Source organism: Oncorhynchus nerka, linkage group LG26, assembly GCF_034236695.1.
Source record: "Oncorhynchus nerka isolate Pitt River linkage group LG26, Oner_Uvic_2.0, whole genome shotgun sequence".
Lineage (NCBI taxonomy): Eukaryota > Metazoa > Chordata > Actinopteri > Salmoniformes > Salmonidae > Oncorhynchus > Oncorhynchus nerka.
The window spans coordinates 53307760-53320968 of NC_088421.1; the positions used below are offsets into that span (position 1 = coordinate 53307760).

The 13209-nt window shown below is 54.5% G+C and overlaps 1 protein-coding gene across 1 annotated transcript in view; it reads right to left on the reverse strand.

Moving 5' to 3' along the window:
• top3a (DNA topoisomerase III alpha) overlaps positions 1–13209 on the reverse strand; it is a 93089-nt gene that overhangs the window by 56062 nt on the left and 23818 nt on the right. Inside the window, exon 8 of the mRNA XM_065010893.1 lies at positions 12524–12624. Coding sequence (XP_064866965.1) covers positions 12524–12624 — 101 coding nt within the window. The remainder of the gene's footprint in view (positions 1–12523; positions 12625–13209) is intronic.

Sequence of the window (13209 nt, forward strand, 5' to 3'; positions counted from 1 at the left end):
CCTACCTCCAGACAGATCTGGTAGATCACTAGACAGACACCCCTCCTACCTCCAGACAGACAGACACCCCTCCTACCTCCAGACAGACACCCCTCCTACCTCCAGACAGACAGACAGACAGACACCCCTCCTACCTCCAGACAGATCTGGTAGATCACTAGACAGACACCCCTCCTACCTCCAGACAGATCTGGTAGATCACTAGACAGACACCCCTCCTACCTCCAGACAGACACCCCTCCTACCTCCAGACAGACACCCCTCCTACCTCCAGACAGACAGACACCCCTCCTACCTCCAGACAGACAGACACCCCTCCTACCTCCAGACAGACAGACACCCCTCCTACCTCCAGACAGACACCCCTCCTACCTCCAGACAGACACCCCTCCTACCTCCAGACAGACACCCCTCCTACCTCCAGACAGACACCCCTCCTACCTCCAGACAGACAGACACCCCTCCTACCTCCAGACAGACAGACACCTCTCCTACCTCCAGACAGATCTGGTAGATCACTAGACAGACACCCCTCCTACCTCCAGACAGACAGACACCCCTCCTACCTCCAGACAGATCTGGTAGATCACTAGACAGACACCCCTCCTACCTCCAGACAGATCTGGTAGATCACTAGACAGACACCCTCCTACCTCCAGACAGATCTGGTAGATCACTAGACAGACACCCCTCCTACCTCCAGACAGACAGACACCCCTCCTACCTCCAGACAGACAGACAGACAGACAGACAGACACCCCTCCTACCTCCAGACAGATCTGGTAGATCACTAGACAGACACCCTCCTACCTCCAGACAGATCTGGTAGATCACTAGACAGACACCCCTCCTACCTCCAGACAGATCTGGTAGATCACTAGACAGACACCTCTCCTACCTCCAGACAGACACCCCTCCTACCTCCAGACAGACAGACACCCCTCCTACCTCCAGACAGACAGACACCCCTCCTACCTCCAGACAGATCTGGTAGATCACTAGACAGACACCCTCCTACCTCCAGACAGATCTGGTAGATCACACAGACAGACAGACACCCCTCCTACCTCCAGACAGATCTGGTAGATCACTAGACAGACAGACACCCTCCTACCTCCAGACAGATCTGGTAGATCACTAGACAGACAGACACCCTCCTACCTCCAGACAGATCTGGTAGATCACTAGACAGACACCCCTCCTACCTCCAGACAGACAGACAGACAGACAGACACCCTCCTACCTCCAGACAGATCTGGTAGATCACTAGACAGACAGACACCCCTCCTACCTCCAGACAGACAGACACCCCTCCTACCTCCAGACAGACACCCTCCTACCTCCAGACAGATCTGGTAGATCACTAGACAGACACCCCTCCTACCTCCAGACAGATCTGGTAGATCACTAGACAGACACCCCTCCTACCTCCAGACAGATCTGGTAGATCACTAGACAGACACCCTCCTACCTCCAGACAGATCTGGTAGATCACTAGACAGACACCCCTCCTACCTCCAGACAGATCTGGTAGATCACTAGACAGACACCCTCCTACCTCCAGACAGATCTGGTAGATCACTAGACAGACACCCCTCCTACCTCCAGACAGATCTGGTAGATCACTAGACAGACACCCCTCCTACCTCCAGACAGATCTGGTAGATCACTAGACAGACAGACACCCCTCCTACCTCCAGACAGACAGACACCCTCCTACCTCCAGACAGACACCCTCCTACCTCCAGACAGATCTGGTAGATCACTAGACAGACACCCCTCCTACCTCCAGACAGATCTGGTAGATCACTAGACAGACACCCTTCCTACCTCCAGACAGATCTGGTAGATCACTAGACAGACACCCCTCCTACCTCCAGACAGATCTGGTAGATCACTAGACAGACAGACACCCTCCTACCTCCAGACAGACAGACAGACAGACAGACAGACACCCCTCCTACCTCCAGACAGATCTGGTAGATCACTAGACAGACACCCCTCCTACCTCCAGACAGATCTGGTAGATCACTAGACAGACAGACACCCCTCCTACCTCCAGACAGACAGACAGACAGACAGACACCCCTCCTACCTCCAGACAGATCTGGTAGATCACTAGACAGACACCCTCCTACCTCCAGACAGATCTGGTAGATCACTAGACAGACACCCCTCCTACCTCCAGACAGATCTGGTAGATCACCAGACAGACCCTCTCCTACCTCCAGACAGACAGACACCCCTCCTACCTCCAGACAGATCTGGTAGATCACTAGACAGACAGACACCTCTCCTACCTCCAGACAGACAGACACCCTCCTACCTCCAGACAGACAGACACCCCTCCTACCTCCAGACAGACACCCTCCTACCTCCAGACAGACAGACACCCCTCCTACCTCCAGACAGATCTGGTAGATCACTAGACAGACAGACACTCTCCTACCTCCAGACAGACAGACACCCCTCCTACCTCCAGACAGACACCCCTCCTACCTCCAGACAGACAGACACCCCTCCTACCTCCAGACAGATCTGGTAGATCACTAGACAGACACCCCTCCTACCTCCAGACAGACAGACACCCCTCCTACCTCCAGACAGATCTGGTAGATCACTAGACAGACAGACACCCTCCTACCTCCAGACAGACACCCTCCTACCTCCAGACAGACAGACACCCCTCCTACCTCCAGACAGATCTGGTAGATCACTAGACAGACACCCTCCTACCTCCAGACAGATCTGGTAGATCACTAGACAGACACCCCTCCTACCTCCAGACAGATCTGGTAGATCACTAGACAGACACCCCTCCTACCTCCAGACAGACAGACACCCCTCCTACCTCCAGACAGACACCCCTCCTACCTCCAGACAGACAGACAGACAGACACCCCTCCTACCTCCAGACAGATCTGGTAGATCACTAGACAGACACCCCTCCTACCTCCAGACAGATCTGGTAGATCACTAGACAGACACCCTCCTACCTCCAGACAGACACCCCTCCTACCTCCAGACAGACACCCTCCTACCTCCAGACAGACAGACACCCCTCCTACCTCCAGACAGACAGACACCCTCCTACCTCCAGACAGACAGACCTCCAGACACCCCTCCTACCTCCAGACAGACAGACACCCCTCCTACCTCCAGACAGACACCCCTCCTACCTCCAGACAGACACCCCTCCTACCTCCAGACAGACACCCCTCCTACCTCCAGACAGACACCCCTCCTACCTCCAGACAGACAGACACCCTCCTACCTCCAGACAGACAGACACCCTCCTACCTCCAGACAGATCTGGTAGATCACTAGACAGACACCCCTCCTACCTCCAGACAGACAGACACCCCTCCTACCTCCAGACAGATCTGGTAGATCACTAGACAGACACCCCTCCTACCTCCAGACAGATCTGGTAGATCACTAGACAGACACCCCTCCTACCTCCAGACAGATCTGGTAGATCACTAGACAGACACCCCTCCTACCTCCAGACAGACAGACACCCCTCCTACCTCCAGACAGACAGACAGACAGACAGACAGACACCCTCCTACCTCCAGACAGATCTGGTAGATCACTAGACAGACACCCCTCCTACCTCCAGACAGATCTGGTAGATCACTAGACAGACACCCTCCTACCTCCAGACAGATCTGGTAGATCACTAGACAGACACCTCTCCTACCTCCAGACAGACACCCCTCCTACCTCCAGACAGACAGACACCCCTCCTACCTCCAGACAGACAGACACCCCTCCTACCTCCAGACAGATCTGGTAGATCACTAGACAGACACCCCTCCTACCTCCAGACAGATCTGGTAGATCACCAGACAGACAGACACCCCCTCCTACCTCCAGACAGATCTGGTAGATCACTAGACAGACAGACACCCCTCCTACCTCCAGACAGATCTGGTAGATCACTAGACAGACAGACACCCCTCCTACCTCCAGACAGATCTGGTAGATCACTAGACAGACACCCCTCCTACCTCCAGACAGACAGACAGACAGACAGACACCCCTCCTACCTCCAGACAGATCTGGTAGATCACTAGACAGACAGACACCCCTCCTACCTCCCAGACAGACAGACACCCTCCTACCTCCAGACAGACACCCTCCTACCTCCAGACAGATCTGGTAGATCACTAGACAGACACCCTCCTACCTCCAGACAGATCTGGTAGATCACTAGACAGACACCCCTCCTACCTCCAGACAGACAGACACCCCTCCTACCTCCAGACAGACACCCCTCCTACCTCCAGACAGACAGACAGACAGACACCCTCCTACCCTCCAGACAGATCTGGTAGATCACTAGACAGACACCCCTCCTACCTCCAGACAGATCTGGTAGATCACTAGACAGACACCCCTCCTACCTCCAGACAGACAGACACCCTCCTACCTCCAGACAGACAGACACCCCTCCTACCTCCAGACAGACAGACACCCCTCCTACCTCCAGACAGACAGACACCCCTCCTACCTCCAGACAGACAGACACCCCTCCTACCTCCAGACAGACAGACACCCCTCCTACCTCCAGACAGACACCCCTCCTACCTCCAGACAGACACCCCTCCTACCTCCAGACAGACACCCTCCTACCTCCAGACAGACAGACACCCCTCCTACCTCCAGACAGACAGACACCCCTCCTACCTCCAGACAGATCTGGTAGATCACTAGACAGACACCCCTCCTACCTCCAGACAGACAGACACCCCTCCTACCTCCAGACAGATCTGGTAGATCACTAGACAGACACCCCTCCTACCTCCAGACAGATCTGGTAGATCACTAGACAGACACCCCTCCTACCTCCAGACAGATCTGGTAGATCACTAGACAGACACCCCTCCTACCTCCAGACAGACAGACACCCCTCCTACCTCCAGACAGACAGACAGACAGACAGACAGACACCCTCCTACCTCCAGACAGATCTGGTAGATCACTAGACAGACACCCCTCCTACCTCCAGACAGATCTGGTAGATCACTAGACAGACACCCCTCCTACCTCCAGACAGATCTGGTAGATCACTAGACAGACACCCCTCCTACCTCCAGACAGACACCCCTCCTACCTCCAGACAGACAGACACCCCTCCTACCTCCAGACAGACAGACACCCCTCCTACCTCCAGACAGATCTGGTAGATCACTAGACAGACACCCCTCCTACCTCCAGACAGATCTGGTAGATCACCAGACAGACAGACACCCCTCCTACCTCCAGACAGATCTGGTAGATCACAGACAGACAGACACCCCTCCTACCTCCAGACAGATCTGGTAGATCACTAGACAGACACCCCTCCTACCTCCAGACAGACAGACAGACAGACAGACACCCCTCCTACCTCCAGACAGATCTGGTAGATCACTAGACAGACAGACACCCCTCCTACCTCCAGACAGACAGACACCCCTCCTACCTCCAGACAGACACCCTCCTACCTCCAGACAGATCTGGTAGATCACTAGACAGACACCCCTCCTACCTCCAGACAGATCTGGTAGATCACTAGACAGACACCCCTCCTACCTCCAGACAGATCTGGTAGATCACTAGACAGACACCCCTCCTACCTCCAGACAGATCTGGTAGATCACTAGACAGACACCCCTCCTACCTCCAGACAGATCTGGTAGATCACTAGACAGACACCCCTCCTACCTCCAGACAGATCTGGTAGATCACTAGACAGACACCCCTCCTACCTCCAGACAGATCTGGTAGATCACTAGACAGACACCCTCCTACCTCCAGACAGATCTGGTAGATCACTAGACAGACAGACACCCCTCCTACCTCCAGACAGACAGACACCCCTCCTACCTCCAGACAGACACCCCTCCTACCTCCAGACAGATCTGGTAGATCACTAGACAGACACCCCTCCTACCTCCAGACAGATCTGGTAGATCACTAGACAGACACCCCTCCTACCTCCAGACAGATCTGGTAGATCACTAGACAGACACCCCTCCTACCTCCAGACAGACAGACACCCCTCCTACCTCCAGACAGACAGACACCCCTCCTACCTCCAGACAGACAGACACCCCTCCTACCTCCAGACAGACACCCCTCCTACCTCCAGACAGATCTGGTAGATCACTAGACAGACACCCCTCCTACCTCCAGACAGACAGACACCCCTCCTACCTCCAGACAGACACCCCTCCTACCTCCAGACAGACAGACACCCCTCCTACCTCCAGACAGACAGACACCCCTCCTACCTCCAGACAGACAGACACCCCTCCTACCTCCAGACAGACACCCCTCCTACCTCCAGACAGATCTGGTAGATCACCAGACAGACACCCCTCCTACCTCCAGACAGATCTGGTAGATCACTAGACAGACACCCCTCCTACCTCCAGACAGATCTGGTAGATCACTAGACAGACACCCCTCCTACCTCCAGACAGATCTGGTAGATCACTAGACAGACACCCCTCCTACCTCCAGACAGATCTGGTAGATCACTAGACAGACACCCCTCCTACCTCCAGACAGATCTGGTAGATCACTAGACAGACACCCCTCCTACCTCCAGACAGATCTGGTAGATCACTAGACAGACACCCCTCCTACCTCCAGACAGATCTGGTAGATCACTAGACAGACACCCCTCCTACCTCCAGACAGATCTGGTAGATCACTAGACAGACACCCCTCCTACCTCCAGACAGATCTGGTAGATCACTAGACAGACACCCCTCCTACCTCCAGACAGATCTGGTAGATCACTAGACAGACACCCCTCCTACCTCCAGACAGACAGACAGACAGACACCCCTCCTACCTCCAGACAGATCTGGTAGATCACTAGACAGACACCCCTCCTACCTCCAGACAGATCTGGTAGATCACCAGACAGACACCCCTCCTACCTCCAGACAGATCTGGTAGATCACTAGACAGACAGACACCCCTCCTACCTCCAGACAGATCTGGTAGATCACTAGACAGACAGACACCCCTCCTACCTCCAGACAGATCTGGTAGATCACTAGACAGACAGACACCCCTCCTACCTCCAGACAGACACCCCTCCTACCTCCAGACAGACACCCCTCCTACCTCCAGACAGACACCCCTCCTACCTCCAGACAGACACCCCTCCTACCTCCAGACAGATCTGGTAGATCACTAGACAGACAGACACCCCTCCTACCTCCAGACAGATCTGGTAGATCACTAGACAGACAGACACCCCTCCTACCTCCAGACAGATCTGGTAGATCACTAGACAGACACCCCTCCTACCTCCAGACAGACAGACACCCCTCCTACCTCCAGACAGACAGACACCCCTCCTACCTCCAGACAGATCTGGTAGATCACTAGACAGACACCCCTCCTACCTCCAGACAGATCTGGTAGATCACTAGACAGACACCCCTCCTACCTCCAGACAGATCTGGTAGATCACTAGACAGACACCCCTCCTACCTCCAGACAGATCTGGTAGATCACTAGACAGACACCCCTCCTACCTCCAGACAGACACCCCTCCTACCTCCAGACAGACACCCCTCCTACCTCCAGACAGACAGACACCCTCCTACCTCCAGACAGACAGACACCCCTCCTACCTCCAGACAGACAGACACCCCTCCTACCTCCAGACAGACACCCTCCTACCTCCAGACAGACACCCCTCCTACCTCCAGACAGACACCCCTCCTACCTCCAGACAGACAGACACCCCTCCTACCTCCAGACAGACAGACAGACACCCCTCCTACCTCCAGACAGACACCCCTCCTACCTCCAGACAGACAGACACCCCTCCTACCTCCAGACAGACACCCCTCCTACCTCCAGACAGACACCCCTCCTACCTCCAGACAGACACCCCTCCTACCTCCAGACAGACAGACACCCCTCCTACCTCCAGACAGATCTGGTAGATCACTAGACAGACACCCCTCCTACCTCCAGACAGACAGACACCCCTCCTACCTCCAGACAGATCTGGTAGATCACTAGACAGACACCCTCCTACCTCCAGACAGATCTGGTAGATCACTAGACAGACACCCCTCCTACCTCCAGACAGATCTGGTAGATCACTAGACAGACACCCCTCCTACCTCCAGACAGACAGACACCCCTCCTACCTCCAGACAGACAGACAGACAGACAGACAGACACCCTCCTACCTCCAGACAGATCTGGTAGATCACTAGACAGACACCCCTCCTACCTCCAGACAGATCTGGTAGATCACTAGACAGACACCCCTCCTACCTCCAGACAGATCTGGTAGATCACTAGACAGACACCTCTCCTACCTCCAGACAGACACCCCTCCTACCTCCAGACAGACAGACACCCCTCCTACCTCCAGACAGACAGACACCACTCCTACCTCCAGACAGATCTGGTAGATCACTAGACAGACAGACACCCCTCCTACCTCCAGACAGATCTGGTAGATCACTAGACAGACACCCCTCCTACCTCCAGACAGACAGACAGACAGACAGACACCCCTCCTACCTCCAGACAGATCTGGTAGATCACTAGACAGACAGACACCCCTCCTACCTCCAGACAGACAGACACCCTCCTACCTCCAGACAGACACCCCTCCTACCTCCAGACAGATCTGGTAGATCACTAGACAGACACCCCTCCTACCTCCAGACAGATCTGGTAGATCACTAGACAGACACCCCTCCTACCTCCAGACAGATCTGGTAGATCACTAGACAGACACCCCTCCTACCTCCAGACAGATCTGGTAGATCACTAGACAGACACCCTCCTACCTCCAGACAGATCTGGTAGATCACTAGACAGACACCCTCCTACCTCCAGACAGATCTGGTAGATCACTAGACAGACACCCCTCCTACCTCCAGACAGATCTGGTAGATCACTAGACAGACACCCCTCCTACCTCCAGACAGATCTGGTAGATCACTAGACAGACAGACACCCCTCCTACCTCCAGACAGACAGACACCCCTCCTACCTCCAGACAGACACCCCTCCTACCTCCAGACAGATCTGGTAGATCACTAGACAGACACCCCTCCTACCTCCAGACAGATCTGGTAGATCACTAGACAGACACCCTTCCTACCTCCAGACAGATCTGGTAGATCACTAGACAGACACCCCTCCTACCTCCAGACAGATCTGGTAGATCACTAGACAGACAGACACCCCTCCTACCTCCAGACAGACAGACAGACAGACAGACAGACACCCTCCTACCTCCAGACAGATCTGGTAGATCACTAGACAGACACCCCTCCTACCTCCAGACAGATCTGGTAGATCACTAGACAGACAGACACCCCTCCTACCTCCAGACAGACAGACAGACAGACAGACAGACACCCTCCTACCTCCAGACAGATCTGGTAGATCACTAGACAGACACCCCTCCTACCTCCAGACAGATCTGGTAGATCACTAGACAGACACCCCTCCTACCTCCAGACAGATCTGGTAGATCACCAGACAGACACCTCTCCTACCTCCAGACAGACAGACACCCTCCTACCTCCAGACAGACACCCTCTGGTAGATCACTAGATCACAGACAGACACCCTCCTACCTCCAGACAGACAGACACCCCTCCTACCTCCAGACAGACAGACACCCCTCCTACCTCCAGACAGACACCCCTCCTAGACCTCCAGACAGACAGACACCCCTCCTACCTCCAGACAGATCTGGTAGATCACTAGACAGACAGACCCCTCTCCTACCTCCAGACAGACAGACACCCCTCCTACCTCCAGACAGACACCCCTCCTACCTCCAGACAGACAGACACCCTCCTACCTCCAGACAGATCTGGTAGATCACTCCAGACAGACACCCCTCCTACCTCCAGACAGACAGACACCCCTCCTACCTCCAGACAGATCTGGTAGATCACTAGACAGACAGACACCCCTCCTACCTCCAGACAGACACCCCTCCTACCTCCAGACAGACAGACACCCCTCCTACCTCCAGACAGATCTGGTAGATCACTAGACAGACACCCCTCCTACCTCCAGACAGATCTGGTAGATCACTAGACAGACACCCCTCCTACCTCCAGACAGACACCCCTCCTACCTCCAGACAGACACCCCTCCTACCTCCAGACAGACAGACACCCCTCCTACCTCCAGACAGACAGACACCCTCCTACCTCCAGACAGACAGACACCCCTCCTACCTCCAGACCAGACAGACAGACACCCCTCCTACCTCCAGACAGACACCCCTCCTACCTCCAGACAGACACCCCTCCTACCTCCAGACAGACACCCCTCCTACCTCCAGACAGACACCCCTCCTACCTCCAGACAGACAGACACCCCTCCTACCTCCAGACAGACAGACACCCCTCCTACCTCCAGACAGATCTGGTAGATCACTAGACAGACACCCCTCCTACCTCCAGACAGACAGACACACCCCTCCTACCTCCAGACAGATCTGGTAGATCACTAGACAGACACCCCTCCTACCTCCAGACAGATCTGGTAGATCACTAGACAGACACCCTCCTACCTCCAGACAGATCTGGTAGATCACTAGACAGACACCCCTCCTACCTCCAGACAGACAGACACCCCTCCTACCTCCAGACAGACAGACAGACAGACAGACAGACACCCCTCCTACCTCCAGACAGATCTGGTAGATCACTAGACAGACACCCCTCCTACCTCCAGACAGATCTGGTAGATCACTAGACAGACACCCCTCCTACCTCCAGACAGATCTGGTAGATCACTAGACAGACACCCCTCCTACCTCCAGACAGACACCCTCCTACCTCCAGACAGACAGACACCCCTCCTACCTCCAGACAGACAGACACAGACCCCTCCTACCTCCAGACAGATCTGGTAGATCACTAGACAGACACCCCTCCTACCTCCAGACAGATCTGGTAGATCACCAGACAGACAGACACCCCTCCTACCTCCAGACAGATCTGGTAGATCACTAGACAGACAGACACCCCTCCTACCTCCAGACAGATCTGGTAGATCACTAGACAGACAGACACCCCTCCTACCTCCAGACAGATCTGGTAGATCACTAGACAGACACCCCTCCTACCTCCAGACAGACAGACACCCCTCCTACCTCCAGACAGATCTGGTAGATCACTAGACAGACAGACACCCCTCCTACCTCCAGACAGACAGACACCCCTCCTACCTCCAGACAGACACCCCTCCTACCTCCAGACAGATCTGGTAGATCACTAGACAGACACCCCTCCTACCTCCAGACAGATCTGGTAGATCACTAGACAGACACCCCTCCTACCTCCAGACAGATCTGGTAGATCACTAGACAGACACCCCTCCTACCTCCAGACAGATCTGGTAGATCACTAGACAGACACCCCTCCTACCTCCAGACAGATCTGGTAGATCACTAGACAGACACCCCTCCTACCTCCAGACAGATCTGGTAGATCACTAGACAGACACCCCTCCTACCTCCAGACAGATCTGGTAGATCACTAGACAGACACCCCTCCTACCTCCAGACAGATCTGGTAGATCACTCCAGACAGACAGACAGACACCCCTCCTACCTCCAGACAGACAGACACCCCTCCTACCTCCAGACAGACACCCCTCCTACCTCCAGACAGATCTGGTAGATCACTAGACAGACACCCCTCCTACCTCCAGACAGATCTGGTAGATCACTAGACAGACACCCCTCCTACCTCCAGACAGACAGACAGACAGACACCCCTCCTACCTCCAGACAGATCTGGTAGATCACTAGACAGACACCCCTCCTACCTCCAGACAGATCTGGTAGATCACCAGACAGACACCCCTCCTACCTCCAGACAGATCTGGTAGATCACTAGACAGACAGACACCCCTCCTACCTCCAGACAGATCTGGTAGATCACTAGACAGACAGACACCCCTCCTACCTCCAGACAGATCTGGTAGATCACTAGACAGACACCCCTCCTACCTCCAGACAGACACCCCTCCTACCTCCAGACAGACACCCCTCCTACCTCCAGACAGACACCCCTCCTACCTCCAGACAGATCTGGTAGATCACTAGACAGACACCCCTCCTACCTCCAGACAGATCTGGTAGATCACTAGACAGACACCCCTCCTACCTCCAGACAGACACCCCTCCTACCTCCAGACAGATCTGGTAGATCACCAGACAGACACCCCTCCTACCTCCAGACAGACACCCCTCCTACCTCCAGACAGACAGACACCCCTCCTACCTCCAGACAGACACCCCTCCTACCTCCAGACAGACAGACACCCCTCCTACCTCCAGACAGATCTGGTAGATCACTAGACAGACAGACACCCCTCCTACCTCCAGACAGACAGACACCCCTCCTACCTCCAGACAGACAGACAGACACCCCTCCTACCTCCAGACAGACAGACACCCCTCCTACCTCCAGACAGATCTGGTAGATCACCAGACAGACACCCCTCCTACCTCCAGACAGATCTGGTAGATCACCAGACAGGCTGTGTGGTTGAACAGTCTGTTCCTCTTCCAGCTGAACTCTACTGATTCCTCCTCTACCTCCTGGAGGACTGACACACACACACACACACACACACACACACACACAACACACACAACACACAACCCACAATTATTACAGTCCTCCATGAGGTAGAGGAGGAATCAGTAGCACACACAGCAGTAATAATTGTGTGTTGTGTGTTGTGTGTGTGTGTGTGTGTGTGTGTGTGTGTGTGTGTGTGTCAGTCCTCAACGCTGTGTGTGTTGTGTGTGTGTGTGTGTGTGTGTGTGTGTCAGTCCTCCATGAGGTAGAGGAGGAATCAGTAGCACACAACAGAATGATGAGTTCCTCAACGCTGTGTGTGTTGTGTGTGTGTGTGTGTGTGTGTATGCTACTGATTCCTCCTCTACCTCATGGAGGACTGACACACACACACACACACACACACACACAACACACACAGCGTTGAGGACTGACACACACACACACACACAACACACACTTATTACTGCTGTGTGTGTGTGTGTGTGTGTGCTACTGATTCCTCCTCTACCTCATGGAGGACTGACACACACACACACACACACACAATTATTACTGCTGTGTGTGTGTGTGTGTGTGTGTGTGTGTGTGTGTGTGTGTGTGTGTGTGT